The sequence below is a fragment of the Blennius ocellaris genome (assembly GCF_963422515.1).
Source record: "Blennius ocellaris genome assembly, chromosome: 5".
NCBI lineage: Eukaryota > Metazoa > Chordata > Actinopteri > Blenniiformes > Blenniidae > Blennius > Blennius ocellaris.
In genome coordinates this window covers 3,986,871-4,004,623 of record NC_137654.1, presented here as the reverse complement: position 1 = coordinate 4,004,623, position 17,753 = coordinate 3,986,871, and the positions used below count along the sequence as shown (strand labels likewise).

Here is a 17,753-nt window from a genome sequence, read left to right as displayed (position 1 = left end):
TTTCAGTTGTCTATGATACGATGAGAGTTGGGTTGTTAGTTGAGCCCGCTCATCTTCCCTGTTGGTCCCGACCGATATGAATGACAATCCCCTTTTCAGCAGTTGCGTTTGTCCTTCCGTCAATATAAAGTGACTGGACAGATTGAAGATCCCCTTGTCTGGGTGGGCCCTAGGGGCTTTCCTTAACCTAAAACAGTCTGCCAGTGCTCCCACATTTCCGTTCCCGGTTCCGGTGTCCAATGTATGTTGTCCGCCTTGGTCTGAAAGTCAATCGATCTAAGTTTTGGAATGTGGGTGCCGGTTCGGGCAATCAAATAGTTTAACGTGGCGAGGTGTGACCATTCGGCGCCTGTCAGGGTTTTCGCAAAGTTTATTTCCGCCACCAGGACCTTTGCCTGGGGAAAGGTCTTCTGGGCTGCCCGCACCATTCCCGTGATTACCTGCTTCTGGAGGGTGGGGACATGGTGTGTCCTGTTGTTAATGCCCACAGAAAGTATTACATGTGAGACCTGTTCAGACTTGTCCGTGTTATTGGCGAGTAGGTATCTGAGGTGTGAGAATTTGGCCCCCGGGAAGCAGTCCACCTGGACCCTTTCATCCAAAATCTCTGGAAGCTGCCCCATATTTGAATCCCCTACCAGTAGAATCTGCCTTTCTGGTATGAGATACCAGTTGTCCCGTTTGTTGCCCTCATCATGGTGGGTAGAGGCTAGGGGGGTTGACTCGTCTCCTTCCAGCTCTGTTGGAATTGGGGAGACCTCCGGGTAGAACTCCATTGGCCCCTGGGCAGGTGGGTTTTTCCGGTCCCCCGTCTGGGTCCCCCGTTGGTCTTGAGGCACTGGGGACCCTTGTTCCCCCTCCCGGTTGGGTTCGGTTTGGTGAAAGCTATCTCAGTAACTCCCCCCGCCCTGTCTTTTCAGACTGGGCAGTTTGGCATAGGAAGCTAAGGGCAATGCACGGGCCGTCGCACGTTGTTTACAAAACTTTCCTCGTCCTCACCCCCTCCTCATATTTCCAAGTCCCATCTATTTCACTGTTCTTTCTTATTCTTTTTTCTCTCTGTGTTCTTTTCCGTCCTCTCATATTGGGATTTTCTATTTCATTTTCGTTTTTCCAATTCTCTTTCTTTTGTTCTGTATCTTTATTCCTTCTTGTTTTCCTGTCCTTTCCCTCTTTTGTTTTTCCAGAGCCGTGAAGCAGAGGAAGCATTCAATACAGTGAAAGAGTTACTGAAACAGTCTGCGGATCCTTATTAAGCTCTACAGAGCGAAACCACTGCACAACAGATACAGTCCTAGTCAACTTCTTATGGGACGGTGTCTTCGACAACAGCGTTGATATAACCTGCACTGATCCTGATCCTGCCGAACCATGAAGAGGTGACGTAAAAAGAAACTATATACAGGGCCATCATGTGACTTTTCACCTGGACAGACAGTTTGGGTGACCGATCAGAAAACAGCTGGGACTGTTGTGGGGAGCCACACCATTCCACGTTGTGATCTGGTGATGCACGGCATGGGACGGAGAAGCAAAACCGCCAGCATCTGATTCCCATGCAGGCTCTGGCTGGACAGAGAACTGGTGTGGTGCCGGAGCGACCTCCTGTCCACAACTGGTGCAAAGTCTTGTCACACCACCCAGGTAGACTCGTTTGCCTTTTACTCCAAGGACGAGGTCTGAGAGGAGGGTGAAGAGACCCACAAGGTTGGACTTGTAGCATATTGAGAGACTCCATTTGACAGAAAAGACTGTTTAGAGGCCCCCTGTAGTGTTTGCTCAGAATAGATTGATAGATAGATAGATAGATAGATAATTACTTTATTCATCCCCGAAAGGAAATTGTTTTGTTGCAGCAATCTGGTACATACGAATATTATAAAATACGACAGAATAGAAATAAAAGTAAAAAATAAAAATATAAAAATGGTGTATAGTACTACTAATAATGGTAGCAATAATATAACAATAACAATATGGTAGCAATAAAATAACTAGATATATATATATCAGTAATAATAATAATAATAATAATACCAATAGTAATGGTATACTTATAATAATAATAATAATAATACCAATGGTAATAGTGTACTTGCACATGTATAAATATATGTATATGTACATGCAATCTGCCATATGAAATATATGATATAATATAAGTATCAATGTAATTGAGTCCAGGTGGTGATGATTGAGGCTCTGACGGAGGGAGAAGAGTTAAAAAGTCTTATTGCCGTGGGGAGGAAGGACTTCCTGTAACGTTCCTTCGAGCAGCAGGTTGAATCAGTCTGTTGCTGAAGCTGCTCTTCAGCTGGTCCAGTGTCTTGTGGAGGAGGGGGGGGGGTTGTCCATGATTGCTAGCAGTTTTGCCAGCATCCTGTCCTCCACCACCTCCTCCAGGAGGACGAGCTTGGAGCCAATAACAGGCTCTGCCTTCCTGATCACTTTGTTCAGTCTGTTGGCGTCCTTTGCCTTGATGCCCACACCCCATATACATGTTTTTATTAGAAGAAAGAAGGGGTGGTTTTTGTTATTGATATAATGTGGAGACTGTGAAGGTCAAATGTTTACAAGTGGCAATTGAATATTTAGAAGCTATGTGAGCAGCGACATTTTGCAGTTTAGAATGTGTGTACCGGTAAGCAAACTTTGAACCTTGCACATTTTAGAGATGAGGAACCTGGCAGCACTGATGGTGAGGTGAGAATAGAAGCCAGATTCATCTCATACATTAAATATCTTCAATTATCAGACTTCTAGATCCACATAACCATAAACAGCCAAGCTGCAGTGTTATAGATGTTTCTTTAGGAGAACATTACTATCGAATCAGCAGTACAATGTTCATATGTCATAGTTTCATCTTTTTTTTCTTTTTAAGTGACACAGACTGGTGGATAGAACTGATTGATTATCAATTGTGACAAAGTGTTGAGTCCAAAGTCAGAACCCATAAAGTGAAAGAAACCATGACACCTGGAGGACAAGTGGAGCCGTGTCTTGCCTTCCCGCTGAGGAGAAGACCTCACCCCGAACTAACACCAGCTGATCAGCTGACTGAGAGCACCTGCCTGCAGTCTTTCAGCAGGATCCCTCTGCTCTCCAGTGTGGCTTCAGACAACTGTTCAGCTTTCGTCAAACCATGAAGGACTTACTGGTTTTCTACCTCATTTCTACTCCTATAAGAAAATACAATTGAGAGGCGGAAAAGAGTGGTCCCGTTAAATACTTTTTCAAGTTTTGGGCAGAAGCTGAGGAAAGTAAAGCACAGAATAACTTGTCAGTGTGTAACAATCAGTCCTATTGCTGAGTCAGCATATAATCAGCAGAGTCTTGATCTCTGTGTGGCTCTCACACTATTTACAGCAGTGACAATGTGTTTCATTGGCTGTTTTTTTTTTTATTTATTAGTGAGGCCACTATGGTGATCACCCAAAAATATTTCCTTGGCCTTCACCTTCCCAATGACTATTTTGCTCTCTGTTAAATTCCTTTTCTGCCAGGATTTAGTGTAAAATACTGCCGATCAACGGGCTGATCAAAAATGTTTGAGTCACTTTGCATGGACCATTTATGGTAGAAAGTGGGCGTGTTGAAGGCGGGATCTGACCTGCCAACCTTCCAGGTGGACTGTGATTTATAAAAGGAACGTCCGTGTAAGTGTACGTATGCACGTTTGCACGTTTTAAAAATCCAAATATTTTTTGGTGGACACCATTTTCAGCTTTTGGGCACCCGACCATGTTTAGTATGGTTCCTACTCAAGGTTCTATAAATGAGGCCCTGGTACATTGTCTGATGCCATGAGAAGATCAGTAAATTCATTGGGAGGTTGTATTTATCCACTAATTGTTGAAAGGACAGATTTCCTCCATAATATAGGTCTTTTATTTTGCATAGAGTTTAAAGCCCAGATCACCTCTCCCACCTCTGAAGTCATCGTGTCCCCAAATAGGTGTGAAACAGGGAAGTTTGGGAGTTTCATTTAGATTAGAAAATGATGGCCCAGCTTTAGATATTATTATTGGGCTTCTAATATTCGATCTTTTAAACATTGGCTTCAATCTGAAACTGTTCTGTCTCCAGACTGGTTTGTCCTGGAGAGGAATTCAGTTAATTCTGTTTCTCTTGCAACCTTACTTTATTCAACTGTTCAACCTCCAACAAAAAAAACCTCTAGAAATGGTATTCTCAAACTATCTTTCAAGATTTGGACTCAATTTAAACATTTGTTTGGTCTGCAAATGTATTGACATAATGCCCCGCCAGCAGAAATCCATGTTATTCTTCCCTCTGTCACTGATAAAGCCTTTTTGGTTTGGTCCACCCTTGGTGTAAGGACATTTAAAGGCCTCATGAAATGAAAACTCGACCTCCAAAACACTCTGGCTGTCGCTTCTAGGGACATTTTTATGCTAACTGGCCCAAGGCTAAAATGTTAAGACACGGCAATCTGTGAGAAAATAGCCGATAAACAGCACCAGTTTCGCTGCTCGGTGGAGCTTCTGACCAGACTGGAAGGAGCAGACGATAACAGAGTGACATCACGAGTTGGACACACGCTGTGCCCAAGTTGTGTTTACATTATGGAGGATCGGAGTTTTGATGACGAAGAGGCTGAATTTAACCATATTTCATCATCATGGTCATTTCAAATCCAGTGATCGATGAAGAAGACACAGAAGGTGGTTCTGCCATCGGTGACCCCGTCTGGAACATGTTTGAGGAAGCAGAAGACGCTTCGTCCTCCATTCGTCCTCGTCTCCTCGCCTCAGCAGCCGCCACTTTTCACCTTTGAGGCTCCTGACTTTTGGCAGAACGACTGTTTAGCCGAGGGGGACTCCGGCATTTTGGATGTGTTGTGCTGTTCTGTTTTCGGTTTTCAGATGGGTGGATGGATAGATTTCATTTACATAACGCTTTTCAACTTTGTGAGCAACCCCAAAATGCTCTACATCGTTGATCACATTCACCCATTCACGTAATCTGGGACCGATCTTGTTCCATATGAACCTGGTAAAGCTTTCCTTAAGTGAGGAGCAAAACGAGGCAGGAAGAGGGAGTGGAACTGACTGAAAGATATTTAAATACTTGGACAAAACAGACATGTACATAATATTTATTCATCATATCAAAGAAATTAGCACTGCACTCTATCTCTCTAGATATTCTGGTCATGATTGACTCATTTAATATTTGAATTCCTAAAGATGTAAATCGTTTTGGGGCAGTAGTAAACTGTATGGATCAGGGAAACACTCTATATCCAGAGAACTGGGCAAATGTCTCCAACACCCGAGACTGAGCATTAATGCAGATGTCCAGATTTGTCAAAAACACAATATCTGCAAAAAGAGACAAGTGATGCTCCGTCCCACCTGTAGTCATACAAGTGACTGGCAACTCATAAAGGGTTCACTGGCAAATAGAAATTACAGAATAGGAGACTCGGGACAACTTTGGCATGTGGATCTACAAAATTCAAAAGGCTTAGAAAATTGGTTGTTTTTCATTTCTGCAACTGGTTCAGTAAATAATAATTGGGTCAATCTCAGATATTTTTCTGTCTGTACAACACCTTCGCTGCATCTAATGAGCTCATTGCATGACGTCTCCCTGGCTTGTTCCAGTTTGTTGCTCCAACCAACCAATCAGAAATCAAACCCTATAAAGTCAAAGTCACATTATGTGGTTCCAGCCGGACCGGGTCAGACGTCCAGCCGGACCGGGTCAGACGTCCAGCCGGACCGGGTCAGACGTCCAGCACCAGGCTCGTGGCACCATTTCTCTTCATTCCTGAATTTATTGTAGAAAGAAAGACTTGACTTCCGCTTGCTGTCCAATCACTGCCTGGTTGATGAGACGATACAGGAAGTGAGTGCAGAGAATATTGACATGCATGAATGTAAAAGTGTGTGTGTGTGTGTTAAGCTAACACACACACACACACACAATTGGATTCATCAGTTTCCAACCACACTACAAAAGCAGCAGCTCTTAGAAATACAAGAGCATACAGAAAAACATCGTCACTTCAAAGATTCTTTGTTCTACATCTTCATTTGTTTTATTGAGGCTGCTGTCAAATTACACTGTGACAAACCACGGCGTTCTTTCTTTCAACCCACCAGGTTTAGACTCAAATTCACCTTTATGTCACCCGACTCACAAAGAGGTGAATGAAAACAATGAAAGAATGTGAGTGACGCTGCAGCAATGTTCCAAACCAACTGTATTTATATTAACCATTTATGTGTCCACAGCAGCATTCTGGATCATTCCCACGTTTTATACGCAGCCCATCACAACAGAGGCAGGAAATTGATGGAAATAATAGAATGAAACAAGATTCGGGGGGGGGGGGGGGGTTATACATGCACTCATGCACACTCCAGTTTATATGGAAGGAGCCTGTTGGACTGAAGAGATCTAACTGAGAAACAGACGTCAAGTTTACAAAGCAATGGAACAGAGAAGAACCCCCCCCCAAAAAAAACAAAACAAACAACAAACAAAAACAAAGGGTCATCTCGTCACAGTTACTAAAACTACCCCCCCCCCCCCCCCCCCAAAAAAAAAAAACAACAAAAAACAAACCAGGCCAACAAACCTACAGAAGCAATGCAGATACAATAGAAATGGGGGAAATAGATTTACACACATTACAGAAGTGACCCGGGTCAGTGGATCCGGTCCCTGCTGGTGTTGAGGGTCTTTTTCTGAGCTGGAACCAGAACTCAAGGTGCGTCGGTGCGAGGAGGCGTGGCCGGCTCGGGGGGGGGGGGGGGGGGGGGGGTCACTATACGTACTGAATGAAAGGACTACAGGTGCAGCTTTAGTCCTCGTCCAGGAGGAAGATGACTGATGCATGTTGGATGAAAGACGAAGACGCCGCTGGTCAGTGGGCGTCGCTCCCGCTCCTTCTGCGCCGAGGTGCAGGCGGGGCTTCACGGGAGGCGCAGCGGCCGCGAGCTTCACTCCGGGAACTCCTCCGTTCCTCTGGACGTCTCGCCGCCCCGCTAGTCCACCTCCTCCATGTTGCTGTAGGACGGCGCCGCGCAGTCTCCAGAGTGGGCGAACAGGTCGGCCGGCACCTCGGGGGTCAGCGTGGCGGCGCCGTCGGGGTCCAGGTCGGTCCCGAACAGCGACTGGCTCGAGTCCTGCAAGAAAAACCAAGGGTTCTGATGAAGGGCGCTGCTGCGGCATGCTGGGAGATCTAATGGCTGCTTTCATCTGTGAAGTTAGAAACAAGAGAGACACGTGTCGGGACGAGAACCAGCTGGACGTTTTATTTCTGCTTTACATTCAGACCCATGGAACACATACATTATTGCAGGGAATTATTTAATAACAGCTTTCAATTTGTGTTTAAAATACAGTACTTCTCATTCATCGCAGGAGGAGGGGGCGTTAACCTGCTCGCATGTTTTCTGTTTCCATGTCGGGGCAGATGAGACTTATCAGTTTGTTACACATTATTCTGTGTTGATGCTGCTTACAATCATTCATAGTGGCTCCAGAGAAACAATGAGTCTGATGTCAAATTCCCATGTTCCAATGCCCCTGATCTCGTCAGTTTAATAAGATACTTTACAGAGTAGCAGAGGCCCGGACTGGTGTCCAGTTACAAGGCCCGGCGTAGTGACAGACCATTCAAAGTAATGCATGAAAAATATGGAGGCTGCGGTGAAACTGACTGAGACAAAAGGTAAAAACACACACATGATTGTTTTTACTCCAGAAAACATGAAAAAGATCAGATTCAGTCCCTTTAAGAAAAACTGGACAAACATCAGCTTTGCATATCAGTGAATCAAGTATCGAGAGCAACACAGAGAGTCCTCTGGTCCTGGACCCAGACCTGGTCCTGGTCCTGGACCTGGGCCTGGATCCAGACCTGGACGACCTGTGGACAGTTTGGAGTCATCAGGAGGACGTAAAGTACAGCCGTTCTAAATGTTGCCGGTGAAACTGAGGTTGTGAAAGTGCTTATCTAAAGGTTACACACCTTTGTTTAAGATCCTTAAATGTGGAACTTCAGCTCCAAACTGTCCACCTTTACATTAAAACAACTTTCAGCACACCCTGAAAGTAAAATCTACTTTCCCTGACAAGAACCTGAACGTCTGGACGCGAGTATGGCTTCAAGATGTTAAAAAAACAACCAATCTGATTAGGAAATATAGAAACAGGCAAATGTTGCTTCATTCATTGTAGAACTTGATGGAAGCTGCTGCACAGAAGAGAAACGCTCCTCAATCCTGCAGCAGCTTCACGTTTCAGCAGCTTGATTCCTCCGACACTCCGTCAGGGAGTCTGACCCACTTCCTGTCAAAAGTCTGACCCACTTCCTGTCAAAAGTCTGAACCAACTTCCAAATGATGGCTGTTGATCCAGTCCACAAGTTTACCAGCTGACAGAAAAGTGTGGCGTTTTCTAAAGTTTCTACATCGTCTATGAGCGCCTGGCGATCAGCCGCCACTCCGCTCTAGCCGCCCGCCGCCACTCCGCTCCGGCTCCCCGCCGCCACTCAGCTCTAGCTACCCGCCCACCGCCGCTCCGCCCCGGCTACCCGCCCACCACCACTCCGCCCCGGCTAGCCTCTACTCCGCTCCGGCTACCCGCCACTCCGCCCCGGCTAGCCTCCACTCCGCCCCGGCTGCCCGCCACTCCGCCCCGGCTAGACTCTACTCCGCTCCGGTTACCCGCCCTCCGCCCCGGCTACCCGCCACTCCGCTCCAGCTACCCGCCACTCCGCTCCGGCTGCCCGCCACTCCGCCCCGGCTGCCCGCCACTCCGCCCCGGCTACCCGCCACTCCGCTCCAGCTGCCCGCCACTCCGCCCCGGCTACCCGCCACTCCGCTCCAGCTACCCGCCACTCCGCCCCGGCTGCCCGCCACTCCGCTCCAGCTGCCCGCCACTCCGCTCCAGCTGCCCGCCACTCCGCCCCAGCTAGCCTCCACTCCGCCCCAGCTAGCCTCCACTCCGCTCCAGCTGCCCGCCACTCCGCCCCGGCTACCCGCCACTCCGCTCCAGCTACCCGCCACTCCGCCCCGGCTGCCCGCCACTCCGCTCCAGCTACCCGCCACTCCGCTCCGGCTGCCCGCCACTCCGCCCCGGCTGCCCGCCACTCCGCCCCAGCTAGCCGCCACTCCGCTCCAGCTAGCCGCCACTCCGCCCCGGCTACCCGCCGCCGCTCAGCTCCAGCTGGATTTGTAAAGCAGGGGGTAGAACAGATTGACGAGGAGTGCGAGCAGGGCGGTCAGTGTGCCCAGAACGAAATAGCGCACACAGTCGTCGTCGGGATAGTCCAACATCCTGTGCGTGTGGTGCCGCCGCGCCGCCGACCTTGCTCTTCTGTCTTCCTCGTCTGAGCTCCGGCGCGTCTGTCGCCGCCGCAGCGCAGAGCGGAGCAGACCGCTGGGGCCGCCATCCGGCCCCTCCTCTTCCTCCTCCAGTTCCCGCCATATCAGAGAGGCCTGCGATTGGCGGAAACCGGTGTCAGCTTCTGGGAAAAGGCGTGGCCTAACAAATACTTGATCACAGTGAGAGCTGAGGCTGGGCGATCACAGGACAGGATGGGAACAGCAGGATCCTGATCAGGCCATTACAGCTGCTGCTCCTCAGGGAGTCAGAAACAAACACTGGTCTCTTCAAGCAGGTCAACATTAGCAGTAAACATGATGCAGCTTCAGCCTGGACAGGAACAAGGATTTCAGTAGAAATCTCCATGGTGTAGGAGGCCACAGGCCCCGGACGCTTTTCAAGATATTTCTCTCTATTTAAACTGTATTTTGTAAAAAAAATTGAACAAAATAAGAAGACCTGGAATAAATCTCACAGATTTAATGAAAACCAACTCAGTCTTTCGGATTTCTGCTGAACAGTCAGATTATGAAGATTCAAATAAATCATAAATCTTTTATTAAGTCCACGCTGCTTCACATGATAAACTTAATGTTTCCCTTTCACACTTCCAAACATCAGTTATTACAGTTTGCTGAGTATTTGCGTTGACATCACAGTGACAGATTGTTGGAGTTCAGCCTGTTTCTCAGTCGCTGCAAAAGCAAACAGTCTATGAAATGTTTGAGGCCGTCCAACTACAAACTCAGGACCAGAAGTACTGGGATGCTGGATTAAAAGTAAACGAAAACACAATGCAAATCTCTCACAGCTAACACAAATTGATTCACAACACCAATGTCAAATACAAGAAATGTATTCCAGAAAGTAAGTGAAGTATTCCATCGGTGTATTTACATTCTACACCACCTCAACAGACGGGGCTCCATTATGATTCCTACTTTCTTATTTGGACAACGCTCCATTTCGTGAGTAACTTTTCAGGATCTCACTCGTTTGCTGGGAGTTCGACGAATGCAGGCAGTGACTCACTGCCTCACCTGGTGGTATAACTTGGCATTACAAGACAGATCAGGGTTCGGTTACTGGATCCACCAAGACTGTTTCTCTAAAACCTTGAAATTAAGTTGAGTTTTCTTACAATGTCAGTATATAAAAGCTGGTTATCATTGAGGCTCCCGAGCTTTACTCCAGATGTATTTGTGGACCTTTAGGAACATAAAAGACCTCAATAAGTTGTTGCTAAAGGTCAATGGCGATCGGCTGAGATAAAGAAACCCTAAGTTAAATAAAGTTTGAGAGAAGATGGAGGATATATCGACTTGACTAACAAAAAAAAAAAAAAAAGTCCACACTTTCAATAATCCTACAGAAACTGCGATGCTCCGAAGAACTTTGCTCTGTATGACTTACATCAACATATCGTCTGACTGGATGTTCCGTTATCAGGTATCCTGAACAGTCGCCACGTCGGGGAGAATCTTACATTTGGTCTAAAAACTTGTGGCTGAAACATTCAGCATTGGATTGTGTTTGTCAACGAGCACGGTGTGAATATTGGAATCGTTCCTCAAAGTTTCTGGTCTACAATCATCTTGAATCAGCAGGAAAGGAGTGTTTGTGTATATCTGATGTTTAGAAACCATGGATGAAGTCGACGCCTCCAGGAGGAAGCAGTCAGCAGTAGTGAACCTTTGGAAACAGCCTCTTGGCAGAAGGGACCCGGGGTGAGGACGTGTGGCGTCTCCTCACCTGGCTGGCAGCCGCTCCTGCGGCGGGCGACTCGGCGCCGACGGGCCGGAGGAACCGCGGCGGTCTCTCCACGGGGGAGTTCCGCCGTCGGTAGAACAGGACGTAGGCGTAGCGGGTCACGACTTGACTCTCCTCCACCATGGTCACCGTGCTGTCGTCAAACAGACGCCAGCCTGGGAGACATGGAGGACAGACGTGGGTCACCTGAGCTCCCGCGGGAAACCAGAGAGCGGCCAGGAAACTCACCCACGTCGCTGCGCTGGCTGTTCTTGTCACTGGGCAGCCGAGCGTAGGCCGTGTAGTGGCCGCCAATCATCCCTCCATAGTGGTTGATCACTGCATATAAATCATAGATGGGAGGTTGTTGCATCTCGTCCTTCTGGCCGATACAGAACTTACTCAGGTCCAAATTCCTGAAAACACAAGTCATTATTGCTCAAGTTACACAAATCATCACAGCCACGGTATTTAAACAAAGCAGAGCTTGTGTCAGTACTTCCATGTACCTGACAGGGAAATCCACCATGTCGTTGATCTTATCTCTCCAGATGAAGCTCCTGAAAGAGAAGCGCTTGAGCTGGATGATCAGAACGTTGGGTAAACGCCAGAGCAGCAGCTGCTTGGAGGCCTCGCGGTGCTGCTGGCACTTTGGACAGTACCTGAAAGAAAGAGCAAAGACGCACACCTGAAGCAGACTGAAAGAGCTTCATGTTCCACTGCAGACTGAAGCCACTCAAGGTGGACTGAGTGCAGGACACTTGACTGCAGAGGACTGTCTCACCGGGGGATAATGCAGTGATTAAGAGTGACTTAAGAGGTCACTGAAAGCATTGTGGAAGGTGGCAGCACATACAGCAGCTACTGATTACAGATGTTGCTGCACATTGAAAACTGGCCATGTACCAACAACATGTCCTCATCTTCAAAAAAACTATGTACTTTACATCTGCATCAGTCGCAATAGAAGGAAACGTAAAGTAAAAGTGCCTCCAGTGTGAAGCTTTTCTCTGCTGTTACATGGAGTCAATGGTTTGTGCATTAAAGTCCAGAAAGAATCATTGAATAGAAACATAATTGTGCATCAGTTCCACCTCTATACTATGAACCGCCTGAAAATTCAATATGAATGTCGTGTTAGGATGTACGAGTCTGTTCAGCAAGTCCCTTTCACAGGATCATCACTGGAAGTCAACTGAGGTTTGATTTAGTTTTACGCCATTTCTGCCACAACCAGGACAAATAATCCTGTTCATTTAAACAAAGGGGATACAATGAGGCATGGGGTCGTACCAGGCCTCCTCCGGCGCCAGCACCTCCGGCTTGGTGAACAGGTTGAGGCACTGCTCCAGGGTGAAGTGTCCCGCCCGGGCGGTTTCGCTCAGGGAGCCGGGATCCTCTTCGTACTCCAGCTCCTTGGAGCTCACCAGCACATATTCCTTCAGACGCTCGTTGTTCTTCCACACCAGCTCCAGCGTGGTGTCCTCCGTCAGCTCTGCCAGAAGGTCTTCTGCAGACGGACGGCGGAGAACAAAAGGTGAACACGACAAACTGCTGGAGTAGCACAACGACTGGTGAGCTGCGGGTGTGTGTGTGTGTGTGTGTGTGTGTATTCATATCGCTTTGTGACGATATCTACATTTGTGTTTGCACAGACTTACAGAAGTATTTCATAATCCATGTCTGCACACATAGATTTATTTGTGGCTAATTCAATGTCTGTGTCTTTTTAAAGACATAATGCAGAACTCTGGATTTTAACAAGACATTTCTACTCTTCTTTGAAAGCAGTTTTGTCTCTGGACTTTTTCTGCCGCTATCCACTCTGTTAGCAGGGTCACCGTCTGAAGCAACATGACAGCGCTGAAGACCGTGATATTGATTGGTCCCTGTATGCACACACAAACGTCAGGACCAACACACAAACCGAGATACAAGTCATTTGGCCATTACAGTCCCTAGTACCACACATTTTGGAGCAGAAACATTTCGGGAAGAAACCCCCCGGCAGTATGAAGTGCCACAGTTTTAACCATATCTTAAAGCTACTTGCAGCCGTACCTTTCTCATCCAACCTCTGTTCCTTGTTGTGGGAATCCGCAAGAGAGATGTAGAACTGACTGGCATGTCCCGCTGCTGCCTCGCTGGGATGCTGATACCCCGTTACTGCAGCTGGACCGAGTGGCAGGATGGGAAAGTTAAACACCAACACCACAGCGAAACACCAAACAAAACAAATAAATGCTGAAGCATGCGTCTGGCTCTGTCACCTTCTGGCCTCACAGCCTTCTCACACGACGTCTCCTTTTCAGCGTGAGGGTCGAGGGAGCAGCAGGAGGCGGGCTCAGAGAATCCCGAGTCGGCGGTGCGGGTGGTGGAGAGCGACGTCTGGGAGGAGGACAGGGAGTCGGGCTCCGCCGGGCGAAGCGCTGAGGCCTGTGTGGACTCGGCTGAGCAATCCAGCAGCAGAGACGGGCTCCCCGGCTCCGTGTCGCCGGCGCCCGACACACTCGTTGCCTCGCTCCCGCACCCGGGGCCCTCGGTCGAGGCCGCCAGGATCGGGGGGAGGTCGACTCGGGAATGGGAGCTTTCGGGAGAAGTCCTGCCCGACTGGAAGGGCGGCTGAAATACGTTGACAGAAAACCTGTACAGATACAAATCCAGAAGACTTTTACTCACTGAGTTGTTACAGGGTAAAGAACGGTACGACACATATCTAAAAACAACAACAAAGCCATGTTTGTATATCCCAGCAAGGACCTTGTCTATTCTATGTATGTAGGAAGGAGATGATGAGACTAATTATCGTCTGCAACCTCACTGCTAAAAACTATTCAAATAACAAATCAGGTGAGAAGGGTTGTTGAAATGGCTATTATTTTGTTAACATCAACCGGAAGGTTGCTTTTAGAGGAGATTTTAACTGCTTCTAAATTGAATTGTCCACGCGTGTTCAGAATAGGGCTGCAACGACCAATTGATAAAATCAATTCAATTCGATTATTAAAAGTGTTGGCAACGAATTTCATTATCGATTCGTTGTGTCCCATGATTTATGCATCACTCTCCATGTTGTGGAGCCGTTTACTTCCCCTCCAGAGCTTTGTCAATGCTGGATGACTGAAATAAGGTTTAAAAATAAAAGCGAGGACTTCCGGTTAGCGAGTTGATGGCGTAGACGTGTTGTGCGAGTGCTCCCATGAATATTTAACTTTTTAAACCACTCAGCCCTCAAACTTTCAAGACAAACGGAATTCCCTCTTCCTTTTTCTCTCTTTCCTCTTTTTGTTTCGCCTAAACAAGTCCCGCTACCTCTGAAATGGCTGCGAAAGGCGGCAAGTCCAGCAAAAAAGAAGATGCTAGCGCTAGCTTAACACTAGCAGCCATCACCGAGCTGCTCGAGGAACATCGTGCAGCGTTAGCCACCGAGTTCAAGACATCATTCAGTCAGCTCGACTCGAAACTTGACCAAACGCGGCTTGCAGTGGAGGACCATGGCCAACGTGTCTCGTCCCTCCAACTTGCTCCAGAAGACCTCAGTCAACGAGTCGTAGACCTCGAAGGCATCTGCTCGACTCTACGCGATGATGATGCTCGGCTAAAGGCTAAAGTTAACGACTTGGAGAGCCGAAGCAGGAGGCGGAACATACGAATCCTAGGTCTACCGGAGTCCATTGAAAGCGGATCTCCTACCGAGTTCTTCTCGAAGCTGCAGTGCGAGATATTTGGGAATAAGACACTGCCCTCACCACCAGAAATCCACAGAGCCCATCGCTCTCTCGCATCCAAACCGGCCCCCGGACAGCGACCACGGCCAGTCATCCTCCGCCTACACCGGTACCAGACCAAGGATCTTCTCATCAGAGAGGGAAACTTGAATATCACGGCCAGCCGGTTCGCGTTGTGGAGGACTACAGCCCCGAAGTTCTCAGCCAGCGATCAGAATACTTTGGAGTAATGGCAGAACTTTACAAACTGGGTCTGAAGCCTTCTCTCCTCTACCCCGCCCGGCTCCGTCTCACGCTGTCCGGTAGGGCCAGAAAGTGGATCAGCTCCGTGGACGAGGCGCAGAAATACATCGAGACCCTCCGCAAGTCTCCGAAGCCGCCGTAATAGCACTGTTTAACAACTCACTACCGTTCGCCACCCTGCCGTTCTGCAGGTTCAGTGCCATTTTAGTTGGTGTGGTTTGTTTACATAGGTGGGCATGTTCACTCATCTGGTTCGTACGTGAGTATCTACTCCCTGCTCCCCTTTGCGGACAACTATTGCCGATAATTTTTTTTTTCTCTCTTTCTTTTCTTAAAATTTGCGAACAAATCTTGTGCTGTTTAGACAATCTGCATTGACATTGTGCTTGAAGCTTGATTTGTTTTGATTCTGCCATTACGTGCACCTTCTGAGAGCATCATAAGTTCTACCACTTTACCTGCTAGCTCTGTCATAATTTTGGTTGACAACTTTAATACTACATTATTTGGACCAGGAATTTGTATCTGCTTTATCTTTTTGTAATCATATTTCAGAGCTCAAATCAGGGTGTCAAAGTCCTATTTTGGAAAGGGAATCCCTTCTTTTACTAACTTACTTTTTACTATTCCTCTTAAGTATACACGTTGGTTTTGAGGTTCTAAGTCCAGAAATGTTCACAATATAGGAGCAATAGTTAGTTTAGTGCTAGTTAGGAAGATGTGTTGTTGTGTAATGTTGGTTCTGAAGAGCTTGCTGCTTTTTTTTCTAGCAGCTGTCTTGGTCGGGGAGGGCAGGGTGGGGGTTTCCTTTGAAACTAATACTTTACACTAGTTATATCCATCTCTTCTCAGTTTTTTGTCCAGGTCACTGTGCTCACACCATAACTTTTCATGTCAAACGGTATGAGTAGACATTTGAAGCTGGCAAGCTGGAATGTTAAGGGCCTAAATCACCCTGCTGCTCTGTGAAGCTCCTCTTAGTTTGACTTTCCCTTCCCAGCAGAGAACGTCAGGCCCGGGGGCCAAAACCCACCAAGAGGCTCCAGTCTGGTCCCACCAAGCAGGGAGATCATAGAGGATTTACACTAGTTTATTTTTGACGTTTCATTGAATTTTGCACCAGAATGTTTCATTAGAATTGAATTTATGTTGAGATTGTAACCATTTTTAGCACTAACTGTTTGATCTTGTAAAAATATAGACAATTTCCTTACATGCACTGTGACCACAACAAAGAAAAACTTAAAGGTATAGTAGAGGATTTTCTTCTTCCGGGTGGATCATCAAAATAACTGGTCCTCCCAATTGTCAATCATTCTGGTGATATATGACGTAAGCCCGTCGTACGTGCTCGTCCCTGACTCACTCCACACGGTTCTCATCATGCCGGTGGCCGACCCCACGCATTATTCTCGGACATTTTTACACAGTTTCACCCCCTCTGGTGCAAATCTTCTTGTAAAGTGAGCTTATGTGAGCGATGCCGACTTGTGACTTGTAAACAGAGCGTGCACGAGGAGAACTGGGCTCGTCACGTCTCTCGCACGCGTTTTAGTAGGCGTTCCGTCTCGGGAGCAGGTACAGCGTTGCGCATGTGCATTTTTTTCAAACGGTGGAGAGGGCGGTTCTTTCTTAAAATTCCTGAAAATCCTCCTGTATACCTTTAAGTGCACATTTAAGGTTATTATAGCAATATTTTACCAGTCTGGTCACTCAGGATGAAACTGGACTGTATGTAGTCCCTGAAGTACATTAAATCTTATTTAATAATTATTTTGTATACATCTTATGTGTATATATGTAGATATGTTGTATACATCTTTGTATTGCTTCAGTTATGTGCTTTTAAATAATCATAACATTTGATGGTTTAGTGATCTAATGGTCTCATGAACTAATGGTTTAGTGATCTAATGGTTGAGTGATCTAATGGTTGAGTGATCTAATGGTTGAGTGATCTAATGGTTTAGTGATCTAATGGTTTAGTGATCTAATGGTTGAGTGATCTAATGGTTGAGTGATCTAATGGTTGAGTGATCTAATGGTTTAGTGATCTAATGGTTTAGTGATCTAATGGTATAGTGATCTAATGGCTTAGTGATCTAATGGCTTAGTGATCTAATGGTTGAGTGATCTAATGGTTGAGTGATCTAATGGTTGAGTGATCTAATGGTTGAGTGATCTAATGGTTGAGTGATCTAATGGTTTAGTGATCTAATGGTTTAGTAATCTGATGGTTGAGTGATCTGATGGTTGAGTGATCTGATGGTTGAGTGATCTAATGGCTTAGTGATCTAATGGTTTAGTGATCTAATGGTTGAGTGATCTAATGGTTTAGTAATCTGATGGTTGAGTGATCTGATGGTTGAGTGATCTAATGGTTTAGTAATCTGATGGTTGAGTGATCTGATGGTTGAGTGATCTAATGGTTGAGTGATCTGATGGTTGAGTGATCTGATGGTTGAGTGATCTGATGGCTCGGTGATGTAAACAGGCAGTTTGACTGAGTGTACCTGGAGTAGCCCTCCAGCAGCTGTGTGAGGCGGCTGTAGGAGAGTCGAGACTTGGGCACGCTGACCAGGAAAGGCAGGCCCACGTTCTCGGTGTTGGGGCGGCAGAGCCCCTTGTGGTTGGGCCAGTGCGTCCTCTGACACACTCTGACGG

The 17,753-nt window shown here is 47.1% G+C and overlaps 1 protein-coding gene across 7 annotated transcripts in view; it reads right to left on the bottom strand.

Annotated features, from left to right (window-relative positions):
• Positions 1 to 6,605: 6,605 nt before the first annotated feature.
• Positions 6,606 to 17,753, bottom strand: part of usp19 (ubiquitin specific peptidase 19) — a 44,823-nt gene continuing 33,675 nt past the window's right edge. For 5 of the 7 annotated variants that reach the window (XM_080496803.1, XM_080496805.1, XM_080496806.1 and 2 more), the window contains 8 exons: positions 17,603 to 17,746; positions 13,389 to 13,762; positions 13,180 to 13,290; positions 12,412 to 12,628; positions 11,628 to 11,780; positions 11,368 to 11,534; positions 11,122 to 11,294; positions 9,075 to 9,482 (listed from right to left, as the gene is read on the bottom strand). In XM_080496803.1, the coding sequence (XP_080352929.1) occupies positions 9,201 to 9,482; positions 11,122 to 11,294; positions 11,368 to 11,534; positions 11,628 to 11,780; positions 12,412 to 12,628; positions 13,180 to 13,290; positions 13,389 to 13,762; positions 17,603 to 17,746 (1,621 nt within the window). In that variant the 3' untranslated portion in view covers positions 9,075 to 9,200. Of the gene's footprint in view, positions 7,185 to 9,074; positions 9,483 to 11,121; positions 11,295 to 11,367; positions 11,535 to 11,627; positions 11,781 to 12,411; positions 12,629 to 13,179; positions 13,291 to 13,388; positions 13,763 to 17,602; positions 17,747 to 17,753 lie in introns of those variants that run through there. The other 2 variants (XM_080496807.1, XM_080496808.1) reach the window with 2 other exon arrangements.